Source organism: Haliotis cracherodii, unplaced genomic scaffold, assembly GCF_022045235.1.
Source record: "Haliotis cracherodii isolate W230 unplaced genomic scaffold, xgHalCrac1.p SCAF_12, whole genome shotgun sequence".
Classification (NCBI taxonomy): domain Eukaryota; kingdom Metazoa; phylum Mollusca; class Gastropoda; order Lepetellida; family Haliotidae; genus Haliotis; species Haliotis cracherodii.
Genome location: NW_027266267.1, coordinates 5,636,823 through 5,663,578, shown reverse-complemented (window position 1 = coordinate 5,663,578; position 26,756 = coordinate 5,636,823). Strand labels below are relative to the sequence as shown.

The following is a 26,756-nucleotide window of genomic DNA, read 5'->3' as shown; positions in this document are numbered from 1 at the left end:
GTTTATAAAGAGTTTGGTTAACAGCTGTGTTGCCGCTAATAATTCTGGAGATGATGTTGTCTAGGTGGTTGGATTGGTTGAAATTGCGACATTTCAGATTAGGACGGGTAAAAATTGATCTGAGCCATAAGGAGTTGCTGTTTTGGATAATACTATGGTAATTTTGGAGTTTAATGGATCTCTTTATTCTATTTTTAATTTCTGTCTTGGACGTGTGGAAGTATATTTCTAGAGATGTTTGTTGGGTGGCTACTTTGGCTGCGATATGGGCTAGGTTATTACCTGGTATATTGATGTGTCCTGGGACCCAGAGTAAATTGATATGCTTGTTTTTATCTTTGAGTTGGTTGGTGAGGGTGATTATATTGTTGATAAGGTCGGGCCGGGTTCTGGAGTGTTTATTTTGTATTTGTTTAAGTGATGATAGTGAGTCAGTGATAATTAGGAATTTTTGTTGATTTATTGTTTTGATGGCGTGAATTGCTGTAAGGATGGCTAGTAGTTCACCGGTGTTGTTGTTTGTGTAGTTTTTATAGTGGAAATTAGTAGTTAGCGGGGGTGTTTGATCTATGTGTATTCCTAGACCTGTGGTGTTGTTAGATTGGGATGCGTCTGTGTAGATGTGGGTGTGTGTGGGCCAGTTATTATGGATGTGGGTAAGTGTTAGTTTAGCCTTGTTTTCAGCTGGGATGTCATTGTCAGGAGTGAACCGCTGGTGAAGGGTAGTATCTACAGGGGGGGAGGGGAGGTCTCCTATGAATTGATGTGAGGGTGGTGAGTGGGTTATACTGTTTAGATTATGTGTGATTAGTAGTTTGTGTAGGTGAGTGATGTATGGAGCCTTGTCGGTGGAGTTTTGAAATTTGTGTATCGTCTGCTTGTTGATGTTGTCGTATTTTTGTTTTATTGTTTTGAAGATAGGGTTGTGTTGGGCCCCAGCCCAGTAGTTGAGAATGGTTTGTTGGATTCGGTGTTTGATGGAGAGTGTATTGGTAATTAAAAGAAGGGCGTTGTGTGAGGTGGCTATTTTGAGGGCCTTATATTGTATTGATTTTAATTTATTATAGTTAGTGGTTGAGATGCCGCTTAAGACCGGAGCGGCATAGTCAATTTTTGATTGGATGAGTGTTTTGTATATGTTGAGGAGGGTTTGTTTGTCGGACCCCCAGTTATTACCTTTGATAGCTCTCATTAGATTAAGATCTTTTTCGCAAGAGTTGACCGTTTTCAGTACTTGGGGGCCCCATGTAAGGTGTTGGTCGAATGTAATACCTAGAAACTTAGCTTCTTTTTGATAAGTAATTATTTGATCATTAAGGTGAAGTTTGGGTGTGTAAATTTGCATATATTGTTTTTTAAATAGCATGCCAATGGGTTTTTTTGTGTTTATTTGGAAACCCCATTTGGAAGCCCAATTTTGAATGTTATTTAGAACAGATTGGATTCTTGTTTTTAATAGATTAATAGAGGCCGAGGAGCTCCAAAAAGAAACATCATCTGCAAATTTGGCAGTTGTGATTTTTTCCGTGTATTTGATATCTGAGAAAATGTCATTAATCATAAAATTGAATAGAGTTGGTGATAGAATGCTTCCTTGGGGGGTGCCGTTTTCAATGGGGTGGGTGTCGGAGAGTGTTTGGTGGGATTTAACTGTGATGTGTCTGTCTTTTAGGAACGAGTGTATGAAGTTTAGAATTCTACCATTGACTTGGTTGTTTTCAAGTTTTTTTAGAAGGCCAGTATGCCAAACCATGTCGAAAGCTTTGCTAAAATCTATAAATATGGCTCAGTGTGTATTGTTTCATTGACTGGGCTGTTCTAATGTCTTGTTCTAAGTGGAGAATGTGGTCTAGTGTTTGTCTGTTATTTGTGAAGCCGCTCTGGTCTGGGCTTATAAGTCTATTGTAGGAAATGTGATGCTTTAATCTGTTATTTATAATGGATTCGAGGATTTTGCATAAGTGGGATGTAAGGGATATGGGGCGGAAAGAGTCGGGGTCGTTAGGGGGTTTTCCCGGCTTAAGGACTGGCGTGTTTCCATGTTTGAGGTATGGTACCAGAGGACCATATTTGGTTGTAGAGCTGTAGTAGTAGTTGTTGTATTTGAGGTGGTACCTTGGGCTACTTGGTGATTGTGGGCCCTTTGGTGTGGTAGAGTGATTTGTGACGTTGGCTGGGTGGGGGGGTTGGAGGGGGGGTCGTTGAGTGTAGGAGCTGAAGGATGAGTCCAGATCGTGATCGGTGGCAGGGTAGGGATCGTCGGGGTTATCCTCCGAGTAGTGTTGTAGGAGGGGGATTTTTGCTGGTTTTGGAAGGTCCGTAGGCTTGAGGTTTTTGTTTAGATTAAGTATATATTTCTGTTTGGTTGGGCATGTGTTTTGGTTTGAGGTGAGGGATGCTTTTTTAAGAGAGACTGCGAATTTATTTGCCGAGTGAATTCAATCTAAAATTGACTATGCTGCTCTAGTCCTCAACTCCATATCAGAAACACTCAATAATAAACTAAACTCCATTCAATATAAAGCCTTTAAACAGCCCTGGGCACTAGAACCGGTACAGCCCTAAACACTCTCCAGCTAATATCAGGAACCACATCCATCCAACTCCGGCGCAACCAAACCATTCTCAACTACTGGGCTGGGGCCCAACAAAACCCTATCCTAAAACGAATCATCACTAAATACAACAATCTTAGACCTGCAACCCTAAAGAAATTCAAAAACAATCACACACTAGCTACCTATCTCACACATCTCTACAAACTCTCTTATGGGCACCTGCACACACTGGCATAACAGGCAACCAACTAGCACAGAGCAGCAAAACTAGCCACCACCCAACCATCACCAAGCATTAACTTCACCACCAGTAAAGCCGAGATAAAATCACTAATTAGAAGAAATACATTATCTCAAAATTTCAAAACAAATATTCAAAATTGTAAGTCAATCTTGACAAAATCCCTTTTCAATAAGCCAGTCACAAAGTGTCGGAACTTCACAAAGTCTATTTTAGCAGATAAAATCATAAATAGAATGTTAAGCGGCCAAACTAATTTAAACGAAACACTCCACAAACAAAACAGACACCCACATCCAAACTGCATCCACTGCAATACACCTGAAACCCTAGACCACATATTCAACTACTGCTCACAATATAAACAACAACAAACTCAACTATACAACTCTCTTCCCCCACAGCTCAAAAACAACATCCAACTGCTTTTAGACCCCTTTAACCATACCGCTAAATTCTCCCATATAGCCACATTCCTTAAAACAACAAATCTAATAAACAAACTTTAGAAAAATCCCAACAAATTACAGCCTAACAACTACATCCAAAGTCCACACTTTTACAATTTAGGATCGGGATCCCAATTCTCAGCGCGGACCGACTTCCCCGACGTCCGCGCGATATATTCGCCCAAATCCATACACTAATAAACATGACCGTTCAACCAGCCACCAACCCAAGCTCAGCTTCCACGCTCACGGCCAATACTCTCTCCCCCCCCCCCCCCCTCTCCTGACTCCCCTACCCCAGCCAGTAAGCCCAAACTTTTTATAATAGGTTTCTCACCCACCCCACCATTTATTTTCAATTTTATAGTTTATGTTATTACATAGCATGTCAGCTTAACTGATTATATACCATTCCAAGTCTCTATATTAGCTACTTCCCTTAGACTAGGTTTCTTACAGCTCTACATCACTACTGCTAAACCTCTCTCCCCTTCACCCTCCTTTACTATATTTCTTTCTTCTTTAACCCCCCTAATTTACATTTTTGGGGGCCAGCCGATTACTAACATATTTCCCACTATTGTTTATTACTGTCTAACCCGTCTGGCCCCGACTGCGAAATAGCCGACGGCTGAAACGGTCGTAAAATCCCCAATACTACTACTACTCATTCACACAGTTGCAAGCCTCCAGAGCCTCCTCAAGCCCACGCACAGCACCGCTGATAGCAAGCCCAAGTACTTACTTACTTACTTACTTTGGAGATTTAACGTGCGCTTTCCGACTGATGCGTATTTCGCACACGGGCCCGGTCAGGCCATCTAATGTGTTTCCGAAAGGGGCGAAGGTGGTCTGTGCAACCCAAGAGGGGGCTTTAGGGGTTGCTTATATAGAATTTGGGAATTTTGAGATTTGGAATAGATGCCGATGGGGTTGGGGAGGAGAACTAAGGGAGCTGGGTATGGTGGATGATTGTTTGTTTATGTGATTTTGATTTGGTAGGTTATTATGGTTTTAGATGCGTTTTATTAGTTCCGTTTTGATTAAGAATACGCCTAAGGCCTTGAAGTTTTCTAGATTATTTTGTGGGTTTAGTATTGCTTCTAGAGTGAGAGCCTTGTTTAGATTGAGGGTGGTTTGTAATGCGGTTCGATGTGTTAGGTAGTGTGTGCAGTGGATGAGTGCGTGTTCTGGGGTTTCTGGTTGTTTGCAGTGTGGGAAGTTACCTGTAGTGTGTTTTTTTAAATTTTTTTAGGTGGTTATTTAGGTTGGTGTGTCCTGTTTGGAGTTTAGTGATTACTCTGTCGATTTTTTTTGATGGATGGAGAGTTTTTGGTTTGGTTAGTGGTTTGCTGAGCACTCTTTTGATTTGGCTATTTGAGTTTAGATATAGGTTATGCCATTTTTTGTGATTTTTTGTTTGTTTACACTTTTAATTTCTGATTTTGAGATGGGTAAGTTTAAGCTTATTTCTGGGATTTTGAGGGATAGTTTAGCTGCTTTATCGGCGTTTTCATTACCGTATATTCCTACGTGGGCGGGTATTCACAAGAAGGTTATTTGTTTGCCTGCCTTAGTTAGGTCGTTGGAGCTTTTAAGTATTTGATTTATTAATTTAGGTCGGTTTTTGGTATTTTTGTTTTGGAGGGCTTGTAGTCCACTTAGGGAGTCAGTAAGTATTAGTATTTTTTGGTGGTTTTTGGATTCTTGATTGTGGAGGGCTGAGGCCATGCCTATTAGTTCTGCCGTGAATATTGATTGGTTATTTGGGAGTCGGAAGGATTGTGTGGTTTTAGTAAGGAGAACTTCAAAGGTAATTATATAACCACTCACCCATCCAGTCACAACAACCTACACCTCCTAAACAACGCTCACACCCAAGCCCAAACCTAAAACTACACTCACAAATCCCACCTAAACTACACTCACAAATCCCACCTAAACAAACTCAAACACTTCAAATTAAAACACAAGCCCTCTAACTAAACTCTTAAAGCTTTAAACAACTCACAAACCCAAAACAACCAAAACACCGCAAACACTACTCACCCCTTCCAAAACACTCCATCCACAACCCCTCACCTCAAACACCACAACTCACACACACATCCTATACACCCAATCCCAGCATGGCAGACCAAAGACAAATCGAGATAAGCGAAATCTCTGGCATTACATCCCCTACACCTGCGGAGGCGCACAGCACCTCCGACAGGGCAACACCCTCACTCATTCCCACAGGCTACGGCGATGAAGACCCTCAAGCCTCCTACATGGAAACTCAACCCAGCACCCCACCTCCCCAAGCATGCAACTGCAAAACGCAAACTAGACGCATCGGCATCACCTACCTCACACACCCTCTCACCCGCAGCCCTCATCACCACGTGGGCCCTCTACTTTTTTTCGGCCACCCCCTCAGTACATCTAACATCAAACGTAGCTTCAAAGGATATCAGATAATCTTCCCAAATCAGGAATCCTACATAGCAGCAACTAAAATTAAACAAATATTCCAATTCAGGATAAATAGCTCTAAACCTAACTGGCAGATATACACTAGGGGAATTATTCGAGTGCACCCAAGGGAAACTGACTCTCGAACCAATGCCCCCACAGACTATCACTCACCCAACAGGCCAACAGACATATAGACATAAACACGGCCAAAATCCAAACCAAAAAACCCACACCGCAAGCATACAAACAACTACTACCAACACCACCCCCAAACAACAACACTAACGCACGCAAAACAGTACACCCAATCTCCGTATGGGACCAAAATCAGCGAGACGCATATATCGCAAATGAAACAAACACCCCACACATCCCACAAACTCACACTCTCACCCTCCCCTCCTCTCACCCTTCAATTACCACATCTACACCCGCAAGCAAAACCCAACGCACAACGACCACCACACAACCAGTACCAACACAAGCCATCACAGCCACAAGGGCAACAACACTCCAAAACCTACAGGCACCCCCCGAACATCCAGTCAACAGGGAAACTACAGAAACCACTCAGACTCTCTCACCCAAACCCCGCGTGCAACCCACCACCGAAGAGAGTGACCAAACTAAAGATAACTTAACCGAAGAGGACGAGTACACATCCTCAGAGGAAATAAACGATCTTACCTTGTCAGCCCCAAAAAACAAAAGCTATAGAAAAAAACTCACCCAAAACGTAGCAAGCAAAAAACTAAACAACTTAGTCCTCCTACTAGCTTACATGTTAAAGCAATCTAATCCAGAAGCCAGCTCCAAAGCCTTCTTTGGTGGAGCACATAAACTAAAACTAGTCACCACCACTTTCGACCGTTTCAGCAGCAACCTTAATAACCTTTTAAAGTAAATACCTAAACCAAGCCTAAACCAAACATAAATCCACCCAGTTTCCCAATGGAAGGCCTAAACATTTTTCAATGGAATGCCAATGGCCTCGCCGGCCATGGTTCTGAACTTAAAGCTAAATTCAAAATAGATAAAGGTCCCCATGTAGCTTGTATTCAAGAAACCAAATTCTCACATAAAACTAAATTCAACCTACCAAATTATAACGCAGTAAGAACCGACAGGTCCAAAACCATCCCAGGCAGAACAGGATGAGGTCTAATCATTTACGTTAGAGAGGATATTAACTACGAGGAAGTTAAAGTAAACACTCCTAATCTAGAAGCTAATGGTATCCAAGTCACCATCAATAACCAAAAAATAAAAATCATTAACATCTATCACTCAACACTAAAACCAATTAAAGATACAGACCTAGATATCCTTTATCAATTAGGAAATAAATCAACCATCTTCCTAGGAGACTTCAATGCCCATTATCCTACCTGGGGCATTGCAGATAAACTAGACAACCATGGACAACTAATATCAGAGTGGATCGAAAAAAATGACCTAATACTATTAAACAATAACCAACCAACTAGATACGACAAAATCCACCACACCATGTCGGCTATCGACTTAACAATATGTACGCCAGACTTAGCACAAAGTCTGATGTGGGACGTCCACCCAGTACCTCTAGGCAGCGACCACTTTCCCATAAATATAACCCTAGGAAATATAAAAATACCAAATCAAACCCCTAAACAGGAACCTAAATTTCAGTACAAAAACGCCAACTGGGACCAATTCCAAGAATTATGCAACGAAGCTAATCTAAACGATTTAGAAACAACAGACCCCGAAACATTCTGTCAAAACCTAACTAACTTCATAATCAACGCAGCCAAATCCGCAATCCCCTTCAAATCATCCAACCCAGGAAAACCCACTGTCCCTTGGTGGAATGAGGAAATAGAGCTAACTAGACTAAAACGCAAATCAGCTTTCAACAGAGCTAAACGAGACCCCTCTCATCTCAAAACAGCTCATGAACTTAACCACCAAGTCCAAAACCTAGTTAAAACTGCTAAAACCCAAAACTGGAAAATATTCTATGAGGAGCTAAACCACCACACCGACGATAGGAAGGTGTAGCGCAAAATTCACGCCATCAGAGGCATCAAACGGCACAAAAAAAGCCCCGATATAAACAACTCAACTAACCCCACCCAAAAGGCCAACAACCTAGCCAAACACTTCTCTAAAGTTACTAGCAACAGTAACTTCAGTAAGAAATTCCAAGATAAACTAAATAAAGAAACCAAATTCTCCAAAGAAAACAGACAAGACAACCTAGAAATAAATCAACCTTACACCATAGAAGAACTAAATCACGTACTAAACAATAGAAAAAAAAGGAACAGCCCCTGGCCTAGACCTCCCCTCTTACCAAATAATCAAACACTTACCTACCAAACTACTCCAAACTTTACTTAAACTATACAACCTAGTCTACCTAAACGGACAGGTCCCATCCTCATGGAAGGAAGCTCTAGTAATCCCAATACCTAAACCAAATAAACCAGCAGATCAGGCAAACTCCTATAGGCCCATCTCCCTAACCTCAAATCTCTGCAAAATAATGGAACTTATGACTAACAATAGGCTACAGCACTACCTAGACCAAAACAACATCATAAACCCCGACCAAAGCGGCTTCACTCCTGGCCGATCAACTCTCGATAACCTTGCCCGACTAGAACAGGATATAAAAACAGGACATCTAAACAAGCAATACACCCTAGGCATATTCCTCGGCTTCTCTAAAGCTTTCGATATGGTATGGCACCACGGCTAATACAAAAACTAAAAAAATAGGACTAAAAGGCTAAATAATAAACTTCATCCAAGATTTCCTAAACAATCGCAAAATTACCGTGGGTATAGACCATACGCTATCGGACCAGTGTCCCCTAGAAAATGGCACTCCCCAGGGCAGCATCCTCAGCCCAACCCTCTTCAATATAATGATAAATGATCTATTCGAGGGCTTATTCCCTAAACTAAATACTTCAAAATTCGCGGATGACGGTGCCCTATGGAACCGCACTAAAAGCATTAAAATGGCAGAAAAATTGATCAAAAAATCTCTAGATAAAATACAACAATGGACAGACAAATGGGGCTTCTCCCTTAACTCAGATAAAACAACAGGAGTAGTATTCAAACATAAAAACATGAAACCTGCCTACCCAATCCTCCAGCTAAACAACTAAACAATCAAATTCCAAAAACAAACCAAATTCTTAGGACTTATTTTCGATCAACACCTCACCTGGGAGGCTCACGTCCAAAACCTAAAAACTAGATGCAGCAAAGACCTTAACACATTAAGATGTCTCACCGGCTCTAACTGGGGAGCCTCCAAAGATACCCTCCTCTCACTATATACAACACTAATTAGATCAAAACTAGACTACGGCTGCGCCATATACAATACCCTAAACAACTCTCTATCTAAAAAACTTGACTCAATACAATACCAAGCCCTTAAACTAATTACACGCACCCAACATGGCACCTCCTACACCTCACTTCAGGCCCTTACAGGAGAAATGCCACTAAGTCTACGCAGGGAACATCTAAGCCTTAATTTCTGGCCGCGTCCCAAACAAACCCTCTCATCCAAAACCTATTTAACCAAAACATTAGCCCAAGAAACCAAGCTCTAGCTCGCAAACACCCCTTACTCACCCCAATATCCCAAAGAATAACTAACTACCTCAATGAACACCAAACTCAAAATCTTAAACAAAACTGCAAAAAATCAAATATCTTCACCCCTAAACTCAAAATACCCCAAATAGACACAACGCTAGCTAACCAAATAAATAAACAAACCGACCCAAACATAGCTAAAACCACCACACACGAAAATTGGCCAAATTGGTGTCACATATACACTGACAGATCTTCAGACCCGGTCTCCAACCACACAGGTTTCGGAGTCCATACCACACAACCAGTTATATCCACACAATCTTACCGACTCCCTAACAAACAATCTATATTCACGGCCAAACTTATGGGCATGGCCTCAGCCCTGTATAACCAAAAATCTAAAAACAACAAATAAATCCTAATTCTCACTGACTCCCTTAGTGGACTACAAGCCCTCCAAAACAAAATTATCAAAAAACGACATAAATTAATAAATCAAATACTTAAAAGCTCCAACGACCTAACAAAAGCAGGCAAACAAATAACCTTCTTGTGGATCCCCGCCCACGTAGGAATTTACGGCAACAAAAGCGCCGATAAAGCAGCTAAACTATCCCTCAAAATACCAGAAATAAGCCTAAACCTACCCATCTCAAAATAAAAAATTAAAAGTGTAAACAAACAAAAAAGAACCACAAAATGGCATAATCAATATCAAAACTCAAATAGCCAAATCAAAAAAGTGCTCAGAAAACCACTAGCCAAACCTAAAATCCTACACCCCTCTAAAAGAATTGACAGATTAATCACAAAACCCCAAACAGGACACACTAACCTAAATAACCACCTACAACAACTTAAAAGACACACCACAGGCAACTGCCCCCACTGCAAACAACCCGAAACCACAGAACATGCACTCATCCACTGCACCCACTACCAAACACACAGAACCACACTACAAACCAACCTCAATCTAAATAAGGTTCCTACTCTAGATGAAATACTAAACCCTCAAAATAAACTAGAAAACTTCAAGGCCCTAGGCGTATTCCTAATCAAAACAGACCTAATTAAGCGCATCTAAAAACTAATTAATCTACCAATCCAAAATCCAATAAACATACAAACACCCACCTCACCAGGCTCCCTTAGTTCCCTCCTCCACCCACCTCGGCATTTATTCCGAATTTAAAAATTTTAAAAAATCAATATAAGCAGCCCCTAAAAAAACCCTCTTGGGTTGCACACACCACTTTCACCCTTCTTGGAATACGCTAAATGGTCCGGCCAGGCCCGTGTACGAAATACGCTGCAGTCGAAAAGCGCACTTTCAATCTTCTATATCAGTCAGTCAGTCCCTCATTCAGTCTTGCTTGACAACGGTATAAGGATCTATACCGAAACGTCGCTTTTCACAGTATTAAAGAAGTTGTTATCCATAAAAATATTGTGTCTATCTTGTCATCCGTCAACTTCTAAGTAATGCCTATCAAACAAAAACATTATTTATATTTTCATTTTAAATAAACTTCAAAATGATTTAACAAACAAAAAACAAAAAAAAGGTCTGGCGTAACTATGATGTTTTAATATTATTCTGTTTATTTCTAGGGATTTCTTGATGCTATTTAGCTGAAACAGAAAACAGAAACTAAACAGGCACTGAAATATTTGAAGTCCCAAACTGCATGAACACGTACGATAAGTTAACACTTTGACTTTAACAAATGTGTTAAAACATAACACTCTGTAACCCCCATAACTGTTCTCTGCATATAAAGAAGTTACCATCAATAAGAAAGTTCTCCACAACGTAACTTGATGGTTATGAGTGGAACCCAGTACAGGGAACAAGCAAACAAACAGACCCTATTGCTCCGAGGTTTCTGTGACTTCGTATTGTCAGTAGATCACAAGTTTGCCAGGTATTCCTCCATCACCCATGTAAGTATACTACTGTGTTAAAGAACACCCACAATTGGCAGGCTGTGTGGTAAAAACCCTGTGAGCCATGACAGATTACCAGCCAGAAAAAGCCAGGTGTTCTTAATCTTCTTTGAGTGGTAGGTAAGGATGGTTTGTCGTGTCATAGAGACACATGGCCATTGCTTACCACTCCTGGATGTCATACAGGCTCAGTATTGCATACAAATTGTGTTAGACAGACACATGACCATTGCTTACCACTCCTGGATGTCATACAGGCTCAGTATTGCATACAAATTGTGTCAGAGAGACACATGGCCATTGCTAACCACTCCTGGATGTCATACAGGCTCAGTATTGCATACAAATTGTGTCATAGAGACACATGGCCATTGCTAACCACTCCTGGATGTCATAAAGGCTCAGTATTGCATACAAGTTGTGTCAGAGAGACACATGGCCATTGCTTACCACTCCTGGATGTCATACAGGCTCAGTATTGCATACAAATTGTGTCATAGAGACACATGACCATTGCTTAGCACTCCTGGATGTCATACAGGCTCAGGATTGCATACAAATTGAGCGAACCCACTGCCTGACATTGGGGTAATGTGTAGAGTAGATGGACGCAAGGCTAATACACGTGTTGCACACATCAGTTGAGAAACATGACACTTTCAGTGATGGGATCACATTGCTCATCATTTCTTATAAAATACCCTCATTCTTTCAAGAAATGTTACAATTATGAAAAATTCAATTAATATTATATAACACAGACCATAATACAGTGATATAACACATACCTTCATACAGTCATGTAACACATACCATCATACAGTAATATAACACAGACCATCATACACTGATATAACAGAGACCATTGTACAGTCATATTACACTGAGCATCATACAGTGATTTAGACAGACCGTCATACAGTCATATAACACATACCATCATACATTGACATAACACATACCATTTTACAGTCATATAACTCATGCCATCATACAGTAATATAACACAGACCATCATACACTGATATAACACAGACCATCGTGCAGTCATATTACACTGAGCATCATACAGTGATTTAGACAGACCGTCATACACTCATATAACACATACCATCATACAGTGACATAACACATACCATTTTACAGTCATATAACACATGCCATCATACAGTGATATAACAAGAACACCATGACACATACAATCATACAGTGACATAACACATACCATCATACAGTCATATAACAAGACCACCACGACACAGACCATCATACAGAGATGTAACACATACCATCGAAAAGTGATATAACACATACCATTTTACAGTCATATAACACATACCATCATACACTGATATAACACATATCATCATACAGTCATATAACAAGACCACCACGACACAGACCATCATACAGAGATGTAACACATACCATCATGCAGTCATATAATACAGATGATCATGCAGTGATATAACACACACCACCATACAGTAATATAACACAGACCATCATACACTGGTATAACACAAACAATCATACACTGACATAACACAGACCATCATACAGTGATATAACACAAACTATAATACAGTGATATAACACATACCATCATACAGTTATAAAACACAGACCATCATACAGTGATATAAAACATACCACCATATGGTGATTTAGACAGACCGTCATACAGTGATATAACACATACCATCATACAGTGATATAACACATATCACCATACATTCATATAACACATACCATCATACACTGACATAACACAGACTATCATACAGTGATATCAGACAGACCATCATACAGTAGTATAACATAGACCATCATACAGTGATATAACACAATAAATCATACACTGACATAACACAGATCATCATACAATGATATAACACATACCATCATAGAGTTATATAACACAGACCATCATACATTGATATAAGACATACCATCATGACACAGACCATTATACAGAGATGTAACACATACCATCGAACAGTGATATAACACAGATCATCATGCAGTGATATAACACAGACCATCATGCAGTGATATACTACATACCATCATACAGTCATGTAACACAGACCATCATACAGTGGTTTAACACATACCATCATACAGTGACATAACACAAACCATCATACAGTGACATAATACAGACCATCATACAGTGGTATAACACATACCATCATACAGTGACATAACACAGACCATCATACAGTAATATAACACAGACCATCATACAGTGATATAACAGAGACCATCATACACTGACATAACACAGACCATCATACAGTGATATAACACATACCATAATACATTCATATAACACAGACCATCATACCGTGGTATAACACATACCATCATACAGTTTAAAAAAACAGACAATCATACAGTGATATAACACATGCCATCGTAGAGTGATATAACACAGATCATCATACAGTGATATAACACAGACAATCATACAGTGATGTAACACAGACCATCACACAGTGATATAAAACATACCATCATACAATACTATAACACATATCATCATACAGTCATGTAACACATATGATCATACAGTGATATAACACATACAGTCATATAACACAGACCATCATACAGTGATATAACAAATACGATCATACACTGACATAACACTGGCCATCATACAGTTATATAACACATACCATCATTCAGTGATATAATACATACCGTCATACAGTAATATAACACAGACCATCGTACACTGATATAACACATACCATCATACAGTCATGTAACACATACCATCATACAGTGATATAACAGAGACCATCATACACTGACATAACACAGACCATCATACAGTGATATAACACATACCATAATACATTGATATAACACAGACCATCATACCGTGGTATAACACATACCATCATACAGTTAAAAAAAACAGACAATCATACAGTGATATAACACATGCCATCGTAGAGTGATATAACACAGATCATCATACAGTGATATAACACAGACAATCATACAGTGATGTAACACAGACCATCACACAGTGATATAAAACATACCATCATACAGTACTATAACACATATCATCATACAGTCATGTAACACATATGATCATACAGTGATATAACACATACAGTCATATAACACAGACCATCATACAGTGATATAACAAATACGATCATACACTGACATAACACTGACCATCATACAGTTATATAACACATACCATCATACAGTGATATAATACATACCGTCATACAGTAATATAACACAGACCATCGTACACTGATATAACACATACCATCATACAGTCATGTAACATATACCATCATACGGTAATATAACACAGACCATCATACACTGATATAACACAGACCTTCATAACGAGATATAACACAGACCATAATACAGTCATATTACACTGAGAATCATCCAGTGATTTAGACAGACCGTCATACACTCATATTACAAATACCATCATACACTGACATAACACATACCATTTTACAGTCATATAACACATGCCATCATACAGTGATATAACACATACCATCATACAGTGACATAACCCAGACCATCATAACGGGATATAACACAGACCATCGTACAGTCATATTACACTGAGCATCATATAGTGATTTAGACAGACCATCGTACAGTCATATTACACTGAGGATCATACAGTGATTTAGACAGACCGTCATACAGTCATATAACACATACCATCATTCAGTGACATAACACATACCATTTTACAGTCATATAACACATACCATCATACAGTAATATAACACATACCATCATACAGTGATATAACACATACGACCATACAGTGATATAACACGGACCATCATAAAGTGATATAACACATGCCATCACACACTGACATAACACATACCATAATACAGTGATATAACTCAGATCATCATACAGTAATATAACAATGACCATCATACAGTGAGATAACACATACCATCATACACTGACATAACACAGGTCATCATACAGTGATATAACACAGACCATCATACAGTCATGTAAGACAGACCATCATACAGTGATATCATACATACCATCATACAGTGATATAACATATACCATCATACACTAGTACTGACATAACACAGATCATCATACTGTCATGGAACACAAACCATCATACAGTGATATCATACATACCATCATACAGTGATATAACACAAACCATCTTACAGTGATATAACACAGACCACCATACATTGATATAACTCAAGGTACAGGTGTTGATGATGGCAGGTGATACGTGATTAACAACGAGACTTAGGTTACAGATTGGGGAGATCAAAATCGGTGTTGATTATTCTCGGTATGCGTCACCACACACGGATAATTAACAAGTTTAGTTCACATGCCGTCAGTTCTAATAGTGATGATCACCTTATGAATCACGGCATTCTGGGAGGCAGTCCAAGGGGGTCAAAATGCGTTATATTTTCACAATGTAAAAAGTGTGAAATCCACGTTGTTCGTCCACTAGTATGATAGTTGCTTCTAGGTACACTCAAGGTCAAGGTGTTGATGATGGCAGGTGATACGTGATGAACAACGAGACTTTAGAGCAAAGGTTACAGACTGGGGAGAAAAAAATCGGTGTTGATTATTCTCGGTATGCGTCACTACACACGGATAATTAGCTATTTTAGTTCACATGCCGTCAATTCTAACAGTGCTAAATCAACCTACAGCCACCTTATGAATAACAGCAATCTGGGAGACTAGGCAGGGTCCAAGGGGGTCAAAATCCGTTATATTTTCTGGATGTGTGAACAGTACAGACACGGTGGATGCGGACTCAAGGCGATAGTTGGCTAAGGTATCTAAAGATGTTGCCAAGGATTGGTTAAAGAAACAAGCACAATGGCAAATAAACTTCCCTTCCCCATGATATATACAGATGAAAAGGTTTGATATTTCCATAACTAATACAGTTCATCAGACCGAACTCTTGTTTCTTCTGCATGATAAGGTTAGACGTAAAACATATCAATATGTTTTCAGTGTAGTATAAGCAGCTAGTCGGTACAAAGAGGCTGAACCATTAACATCAAACGATGCAACTGAAGTAGCTAATGCACTGGGCCGTCCAGACCTAGGTCTGTCTCGGGTACCTATCCCCATACACTTGTGTTATGCAGTACTTTTTCAGTGTTCATTTGGACACCTATCACGTTCAACTGGCTCTCACTAATATACAAACGGCCTCAAAAGCCCAAATACACTTGCAATGAATTATGCAAACAATGTACTGCAGTCACCAGTTCACTTTGTTATGGCCAATAGTTGAAAGTTAGTCAGGCTTTGAACTTTTTGACCAGCTCTCGTATTATATATATGGATTTGTGTCTTGCATTCGATGAAATATCTGATAAGATGCATACTGTTGATGGATTTTGATTACAACAAATAAGTGAAATTAAACAGCAGCAGGAGAAGGAATTTGGTTCTCGAATTGAATCATAGAACACTTGATGGAAATGATACTGGTCTTTCAGTTACTAGCATGGGTCTTTGGGTAGCTGGCGTTAGTTCATTATCAACTTTAATCGCTGCACCTTCTTACTTGGCATGGGAGTACCAGCATGAGTATCTGACGTTGACGGAACAGCTCTTACATATATTTCTCGCCGGATGCAAAAGAAAACATTAAAACATTGAGGATCATATCTCAACAGGCCAAGCTAATGGTAAGACATCTGAGGAAGAGTTTCGTTTAGTGTTGTCAGAACTTACCAAATACCACACCATGAAGCAGGAGATTCAATGAAATTATCGTAAGACCAGTGGAATTAGTGAAGATGATAAAACCAAGGGCACACAACAAGCACACCAAGAATTCCCTGTCAAAACGAGAGATTAGGAATAACTTGTTTCTTGATAAAAGGCGGCATCTTGATAAATATCGGTGTCATTCATGACGATCCAATGATCGTCATCACATAATTAATAAAACTAATTGGACTTGTTATGGGAGCATTGTCAGGAGCTTGACCTGGTCCACACGTCCATACCCCCATCGTCTATACTATTGAGTAGGTGACCTTTTGTACGTGGGTAACTTTAAAGAAAAGTGGGAGGCACACTGTTTATGCTTTTTTTTCGTGTACATAAGGACGCAAGTAATTACATCTGTTTATTGTTTGATTAGATGTATATCAATTTTTAACAAAAGCTTACTGTTCTGCTTTAATTACATGATTCCTGCTGGGTCAAACTCATATTTAGATAGAGTGAGTAAGGATGGTTTTACGCAGCTTTTAGCAATTTTCCAGCAATATCACGGCGGGAGACACCAGAAATGGGCTTCACACATTGTACCCATGTCGGGAATCGAACCCCGGTCTTCGGCGTGACGAGCCAGCGCTTTAACCACTAGGCTACCCGACCGCCCCCTATTTACATAGAGAAGAGACAAATGATATAAATGAACAGGAAATGTTCTGCTATCTATATCATGTGAGACATATTAAAAAGATGAAACTTGGCAAAACTGATCATAAAGGTTGACATTAAAGTGTCAGATGTTCTTAAAGTGAAACACAACACAAGTCTCTGAGAAAATGCCATCAAAAGTCAGTATCTCGTTTGTCCATCATGTGCATTGATGACTGCCGTGCAACGTCGATACATGGAATGGATGAGACGGCTGATGAAGGCCATAGGCACTTGAGAGGCTGGAACTCTGAGGAACGCCTGACGCAGTTCATCTGCAGTTGTCGGCCTTGGTTGGACGTCATTCAGTTGTCTTTGAATCTCGTCCCACTTGTGCTCAATGGGATTTAAATCGGGACTGAGGGCAGGCCACTGCATGGTTCAGATGCCATTCTGCTGGAGGAAGTCTCTTGTTGCTCTCGCAGTGTGGGCACAGGCGTTATCATGCTGAAACTCGTGGTTATGGCGAAGTGCTAAATGAGGTATGGCGTGTGGTCTCAAGACTTGATGAATGTACCGAGCTGCTGTGACACCGTTGCCTCTCTCGAACAGTTAGCGCACTCAGTCAGTCTACCCCTAAACAGTTCATTTCTGGTTGATGTAGCCGTCAAAAATCCGTTACGGAGGTGACGTAAGACAATCTGACGATCTTCTGCATGTGACGTCACACGTGGTCGACCTGGCCGAGGGCGATCAGCGGTGGTACCCGTTTGCTGTAGACGCGTCTGTAAATCATAAACAGTCCGTCGACTACAACCCATCGTCCTTGCGACTTCAGATACGTACGTTCCCGTCTGCAACATGCCGATGGCACGTTCACGTTGCACATTTGAAAGGCGTGGCATGACAAATGGCCGTAAAGAGTGTTGTTTTCTTGTGTTTTTCTTTTTTGTTAATGACTGCTAACAAGTATGGCTGAAAACACGTGCGGTATTATGGCCACGTGACCAGTTGCACGTGAAAAACCACTTTTGCCACTATAGTGCTGTGCACATGATTTTGATCGATTCACCTGCACAAAAACGGGTGTTATCTGAAGACAATACGTGGCCATTACTGTTTAAATACACAATAAGGGCCCACAATGATAACTGGTCAAAATGTTATAATTTTAGGATTGTGAAGTTTTTAATTTGGTTTAGTATATATCTATTCTAAACTCAGTTAGCCAGAAATATTTATCAGCAGCATTTACTGATTTTGCCGAACTGTTGTACAGGATTTTCTTCTATTGTGTGTATTTACGAAGAATAGAATAGCAGGGTGAACTTTTGATGTGCTTAAACCTATGTTTTCCAAGCTTATATCGTGTGTAATTATTGACAACAATGGTTCATTAAGTCAATAACCCCCCTGTTGCTAACCAGTACCAAGAAACACCAAGATCAAGAAAACCCTTTGCTGAGTTAAGTAGATCTCAAAAGTATAAGACACCAGACAATGTCCTTAAGAGACGTTGTTACAGCATTAGGTTTCCTGAAGACACTTGGATTCAACCCGACATCCTCAGAAATTACCTCTGCTAATGAGACAGATTTGAATTTATCTTTGAGTACAGCTTTTGATAGTGAAACTGACATGATACAAATGATCGGTTTTGTTCTGGACAAATTGATGCTTCTTATCAAGAAATAGCACAACTTGTGAAGTATCTTCCCAGAAAAAAAGACTATTTCTGAATATAGAAGAGGGCTGACGTCAGCGTTTGAAAAATCGAAGGACGCCAGGAAATGTCCAAGGTGCTTATATAAGTTTTTAATAAAACGTGTTTCTTCCTACGACGTGTTCCTTCCTACATTTCGGAAATCACAGAAAGCAAACCAATTACAGTTACGTCGGAAACAGATGGCACACGTGTCTGTCGTATTTCAAACTTTGTCGTTGTGTCATTTCACATTGTGGACTCATGCTTTGCAAGGAGATTGAAAAAGAATTGGAAATCAATGGAACTTCAAATTGAAACTGTAATTTGGCGCAGAGATGAAAATGCTCCAAATTGTGCTGGGTCTGGGCGGTTCGACAGTAACTACGTTTGTCCCTGGTGTAAGGTACACAAGACTGACAGGGGTGCATCATCTTGATTTGTATAATTTCGTCCTAGATGAGCTGCAGCTCCTGCGTAGAATAATGGATGTCCTGGAGAGGAATCTCATTGATGAGGCTCGAGTGAGGGTAGCTTGCCTCAAGGCAACTAAACAACAGCCATGGCGTTTGTAAGGGCCTTCTCAGAGACTGTGGGGTTTCCTTTGAGACACGCTCCACAAACGTGGCGTTCTGACATTTTGATGTCTCAGGCCAAACATATCTGCTGGGTGAAAACTGTAAATTTGTAACTTATTGTTCTGAACGCATTTGTATAATATTTGTGTTTACTGTACACATAATATATATCATATTTGTGTCTGACATATTTCTGTCTTTCTTATTGACTTGCTAAAACTCTCTCTTGTAGGTACTAGGTGGAGAGAAGAAATGCAAGAAGAAATCCATTAGCAAATATTACTGGTTGCCCTGGTGTTACAACAATTATATCCTTCTTACTAGTTAATTCACACTCAATCTAAGAAATAGAAAGAAACAGTTAAATGCATTTATTTAATAGGAGACAAGAATTCAAAAAGGTGAAAAGCGATCTTTATGCATTATTGGTCAAGCCGTTTTAATCATTATCATGTGACGTGTCAGTGAACAAATGTTTCTTCCAGTTGGGACTTGGCTAGCAGTTAGGTATTTATATAAATAGCCTTTATGTGATTGAAAACGTACACGTGGATACACATACACGTGGATACACATACACGTGGGTTATACCACATACAGGAGAAGCATACAATCCATGAATATGCATAATTAACACACCTATTTGCTTAGCTGTTATACACAATATATTTTTATTAACACTTGTGACAAGTTTCAACCAGTAGGATATGAGGTGTTAATTAATATTAACAGTTGGGTATTTATATAAATAGTCTTTATGTGAGGTTGTCTGGTCGGCCTGCCAATGCAATGTATTGATCATTCAAACGTTGAAAATCTGTAGAAGATTGCCATTGTCGAGCACATACACGTTGATTCGACCACATATAGGAGAAGCCGTTTTCGTCAACAATAATTGTAACAGATACAATACATGAATATGCATATTTAATACACCTGTTTGCTAAGCTGTTATACCCAGTATATTAAGTTTAAACTAGTAGGATATGATGTGTTTATTAATATTAGCACAAACAAGAAGTCACCATAGAGTTTCACCAAAAAGCATGTACAGTAAACTACGGTTATAGCGAACTCGAAGGGACTGCTAATTTTAGTTCGTCATAACCGTAGATCGTTATAAGCATATATACAGCATTTATACAGCATACTGTTGAAACATTGAAGCATACAAGTAATGGGTAAATGGAGATTTCTGGCCTCAGACAAAACCACAATAAACATGTCTTTCAGGGCTTGGTCACAAAGTGCCTTTATAATATAGGTGTAGTTTCGATTTCTGTGGAAGTTTTCACCTAAACGAACAAAATTATATACAATTTTAAGTTAATAAGTTAATAAAAACATGTCTACTTTTCCTTGCTAGACCTGATCCCAAAATTACTACCCGAGTTTTGGAAACATTAATTGTCAACTTTCACTGTTTTTCACATTCATAAAAGGTATTATTACAATGTTGTTGATCTTCAGGGTTGTCTGACAGTATATAGCAACAGTAATAGTTTAATAAAACCAACATGTTAAATATAATCCTAAAGAGCTTTCCGTGTATTCCATAGGAAAGGGGTTTCTGCCATAACCCAACTCCCAACATTTTTTCATGCTAGGTTACACTAAAAGGATATATACATATGGAGCCATTAAGGAAAATATGAAAAGAAAATTAAATCAGTGATTTAGAAACATGTTTTATTCTTATACACAACGTGAGTGAGTGAGTAAGTGAGTTGGGTTTAATGCCGCTTTTAACAGTAATTCCAGTTATATCACGGCGTGTCAGCTTAATGTGGGAGGAATGCCCGAAGTGATGCATGTCTCAGACGTTTACTACTTCGGTGAAACCCACGAGCACGGGTATGGTGCTGACAAACCTAGAAACATAATCGGGACGAACCAGGATTCGAACCCACAATCATAGGTTTCTGGCGTGCCCAAGGGACGCAACTCTGCACTCGTAAACAACGACGCAATTAATTGCAACTGTTTGTTATTTGATATAAAGTCTACCGATATTGACAATAGCTTACTGTTCTGCTTGTTTTACCTATTGCCTGAGTGATTTAAGCATGATTTAGATGGATAAGCGGCAAATGTCATAATTGGTCTGGAAAATGTATTGCTGAATATTTTTACTGATCATGGTCAGTTGGAGTTAGAGTTACAAGGATATAGAAATGAATGGACTGTACATGAAGGTGACACTCATCTCCCTAATTTAATCATCTCCCTTGTGGCTTTAAGCTACCAAGATGCTCCAAACACAGTGTGGCTAATAACTTTGATAACTGTCTATTAGAACTGTGTAGAACGCTAAATGTACACTTTGTAAATGGATCATATCTCAACAGGCAAGATGGTAAGATATCTGAGGATGAGTTGTCAGAACTTACCAAATACAACACCATGAAGCAGGAGATTCAATGAAATTATCGTAAGACCAGTGGAATTAGTGAAGATGATAAAAACATGTCACACAACAAGCACACCAAGAATTCCCTGTCAAAACGAGAGATTAGGAATAACTTGTTTCCTTGATAAAAGGCGGCATCTTGATAAATATCGGTGTCATTCATGACGATCCAATGATCGTCATCACATAATTAATAAAACTAATTGGACTTGCATAAAAAAGTTTAATTGGCTCTGTCATAGCATCATCTAATATTTATCATTTCGTCTCACTGTTTCAGATGTCATCTACGCATGTGAAAACCTTGCGTGAAAATGCTGCAAATCCTAATGACGACAAACGCCTCAAGTGGAATAGATTACAATGGAACACACGTAATACAGCTACACCCATGGAATGCATAAATAGAGAATCTCACCCGAGTGTCTTTTGATATCAAATATATCAACACGAGTTGATAAAAGCTACGCGGATTCATACAGTTTGCACATCGGTTTTTCGATTCATACCTCTATGAACCGAAAAAAATACACAGTCAATCCTTAAAAAGTATTGCAAACAGCTTCAGTAGCAGAGCCATTAGTGATGTCATTTGATTGTGACGTCATGGTAACCAGTGACGTCACAATGGTCTGCAAAGCATTGTGATGTAACTTCATTGCAGCGATATCTACAGTGTAGATATCGCTTGATCTAATCCAAGCAATATCTCCCGTGGGAGCCAGTTTTGGATGATAAACACAGATAAACTAAATGGCACTTTTATATTGTGAACACAGATATTGACCAGGCTGTTGATATTCTAATGATGTGTTTCATCAATGTGGTGAACGTTTCATGAAAAGAGGACCATGTTCACTTGCATTGAAACAGATGTTGGTGGAATGATGGCTGTTGAGATCTAAAAACTGAAAATAAAAACTTTAAACCAGTTCCAAAATAACTATAGAAATTCTGACAGATTTTTGTGTGAAAGCAGGAAACAGACATATAGATTGCTGAAAGAGTAGATACCGTTTTAATTACGAGTGTATTTTAATACGTATCTAACGAGGATGAGTGGCTAGTGATAATCACTGAGTCAAATAAATAAGGGCGAGGATTACCCTTCCAGCCTGTCGTGGGCGATTATGGTTCTCATGTAACATAGGATATAGTTCATAAGACCATTCAAGAACTATGTAGATGTTGATAAAGATTCCAGTTATAATATGAAACAGAAGAAGTTATGACATTCTTTTGCATTATTGTAAAGCGCCTCATCACCATTCGACCCGTGAAGATCCGAGGGAGAAGAAGTCTTCAGCAACCCCTGCTTGCTGTAAAAGGCGACTATGCTTGTCGTAAAAGGCGACTAACGGGATGGGGTGGTCAGGCTCGCTGACTTGGTTGAGGCATGTCATCGATCCCAATTGCGTGGATCGATGCTCATGCTGTCAATCACTGGACTGTCTGGTCCAGACTAGATTATTTACAGACCGCCGTCATATAGCTGGAATATTGCTGAGTGCAGCGTAACACAACAAACCAAACCAAAATAATCATCCTCATTCAACTCGGTAAGGTTAGCTTCCCAGGTAAAGTTTCCTTGAAGAGGAAAAATACATCAATCAGTCTGACCCAAACAATCGAAACATTTAAAAAAGAAATACAAACACGAATTTCTCCTTTTCCCCTACATACTTAATCAAGACACAACACCATTAACATGTGTGATACAAGGGCGATTTATTTGCGTAAAGTAAAGGACAAAGATATTCATTTATACAACATTTGTACATACATGTTCAGCAATCTGCTATGAATATTTATATTTTGCTGAAGCCCGACACGTAAAAGCAGATATAAAATCTTTTATAAGAACACCCTGGAACTGTGTTCCCTCAACGGATGCAGCAGCAACTACTGGAGGGTATACAGTATACTCATGACATGTATATGCAAATCCAAACAGAAATACTACAATTCATGAACATCGTGTTACAAATGAATTTTATAATTTATCATATACAGTTCAACTCGCATAGTATATGCAGTATTGTCAAAGCTCTTCAGCTTAGTATATATGGTCTTATTTTGAAGATATGTGATATAAGGGCTCTGCAGCAGAATGATAGTTTTAACAAATGTACAAATTACACATCACGCATAAGGCAACACTGTATTATAAAGGCCCGCCGGCCAAGCAATATCATTGCATCCAACAATGCACACTTTCACAATAAAACATCGCTGTATTATAAAGGCCCGCCGGGCAAGCAGCATCACTGCATCCAACTATGGACTTTCTCAATGAAGCAACGCTGTATTGTAAAGACTCGCCAGCCAAGTAATGGCATCACTTACAACAGTACACATTACCCTCAAATGTGTATTCCATTTCTACAATTATCTACAACACATGAAATCAATAAATCATAAAATATAGAACAATTTATTTGTATTTATATTTATATATATATATATATATATATATATATATATATATATTCATCAAATAAATATAAGAAACAAGAAAATAATTTCTATCTGATTTATTCTTCAAACGAGAGATAATACAATTGCTCTTAAATTAAATCAAATTATTGATCTTAAATGTTCTGACAGAGCACATTGCGCTTCAACCATTTTGCAACCTTTAATTCCTTTTGTTTCTTTTGTCCTTTTCTCCATTGTTTAGCAATGTCTGCAAACACTTCGGAGATACCACTTCCAGTCTTGGCTGATACTTCATGAAGGGTGCAGCAAGTCTCTTCACGCACAAAATCAGAAAAATGGTGTTGCTGTTCCAACCATTGGCTGGACTTGAGATCAGCCTTAGTTCCAGCAAACACAATGGTAACTGGACCTCTCGTTTCAATAATGTCTTTCTGCAGGGCAATGGCTTTCTCAAAGGACACAATATCATTCATGGCGTACACCAACAAAAATGCATCACAAATCTGAAGAGCTTTCCTTCTTGCTGCATCAAAGCAGTATACACCTGAGGTGTCCCAGATGTCTAGATCAATTGTTTCCCCTGCAACCTCCAATGATTTGTTGTGTATCTCTCCGACCTTTACAACATATCTGTTCAGAAAGATCTGTTGAAGGTACTGGTTGATAATCGACGTCTTTCCGCATGCTGCACTTCCCATGACCGCCACTCTCAGGCAGTGTTCTTCCCCTTCAGCTCGTCTTGACTTAAAGTGAAACATGTTACTTGCAGCGATATCACATAGAGTGAATGTGACTTATGAAAGATGTTTCACGGGATTTTATAGCAATTTTCATGTATTTATCACACCTTCAATTTTTATGCTGCTATGCATACTGACACCTCACCTAAACTGACGTTAAGAAACATTCTGTCAATCAATGTCCTTAATGCTAGTCCTTTTTATCAGATTCCAGCAATGGAGACTCATTTTATCCGAAACCGATTTTGATGCACGGCGTTGCGATATAAGTGTATATCATAGACTTAGAGAAGACCAATTCTAACCCAGATCTTGATGTGGATCCAGAAAGGATGACTCATCACACAGTCAGCTATATTTGTAACAGTGTCCGATATCTTGACATCTCAAAATTGTACCTTTGAAATTTCATGGCCATGTCATCAAAGCAATGCATTCAATAACATAACCTGTATTGAGAACGTATATGTAACCAAGCAACAGTCAGTGGAATGTTAAACGCATTTGTTTTAAATATTGCAGCAATGTCACTGTGGAGGACAATAGGAAAGAGCTTCACGCAGATTAACCATCTCGGGAATCGAACCCAAGTCAACGGGACGATAGGTTGACATTAAGTGTCATATTGCTCCTCCAAAACGATTTCAGAAGTCATAAAAAGAATTAGTTTGTCAATCGGATTTTTCAAATCACAATAACAACCTCAGACCAGATGAGTTTTAAAGAATCCCCATGGCATTAACCCTGCTTGTCTCACATACTTTCACGCAATGAAGTAACCCACTCTGAAGTTCCTTGGCACACACCACGACAAAGATTTCAAAATTGTAATCCAAATTATTAGCATGTGGCGAATCAAAAGGCGAATTATCAAAATTTAGGTTTTGTACCAATATTTGAAAGTGGTGTTTCAATAATAGACAAAGACATGCATTTAACTCGGTTTCAGGGCTTAAAAGCTAAAGGCAAACTGGATTTATATCATCAGTTGAAGTCATAACATGCTGTCTTTTAATGTCATTGATAGCTACGAGTGACTGTAGGATCACATGGCTTATAGCAATATTCAGCTTGGGCCACGGTTGGGGAGACCATTATACCTGAGATGGTTTTATAAAGACGGGGCCTTGGATGAAGTTATCAGCTATAAATATTTGGGAGTTTATATTTCTAATAAATTATCTTGATCTCCTTTCAATACAAGCAGAAACA

The 26,756-nt window shown here is 39.2% G+C and overlaps 2 protein-coding genes across 2 annotated transcripts in view; one reads left to right on the top strand and one right to left on the bottom strand.

The window, feature by feature from the left end:
- LOC139456937 (salivary glue protein Sgs-3-like) overlaps positions 1-22,379 on the top strand; it is a 39,691-nt gene extending 17,312 nt beyond the window's left edge. The window contains exons 3-4 of the mRNA XM_071238403.1: positions 19,837-19,948; positions 22,304-22,379. Of these exons, the coding sequence (XP_071094504.1) occupies positions 19,837-19,948; positions 22,304-22,379 (188 nt within the window). The remainder of the gene's footprint in view (positions 1-19,836; positions 19,949-22,303) is intronic.
- Positions 22,380-24,956: 2,577 nt separating this feature from the next.
- LOC139456936 (dexamethasone-induced Ras-related protein 1-like) lies at positions 24,957-25,562 on the bottom strand. Its single transcript, XM_071238402.1, has one exon. It carries the CDS (start codon positions 25,560-25,562, stop codon positions 24,957-24,959), a length of 606 nt encoding a protein of 201 aa, XP_071094503.1.
- Positions 25,563-26,756: the final 1,194 nt, after the last annotated feature.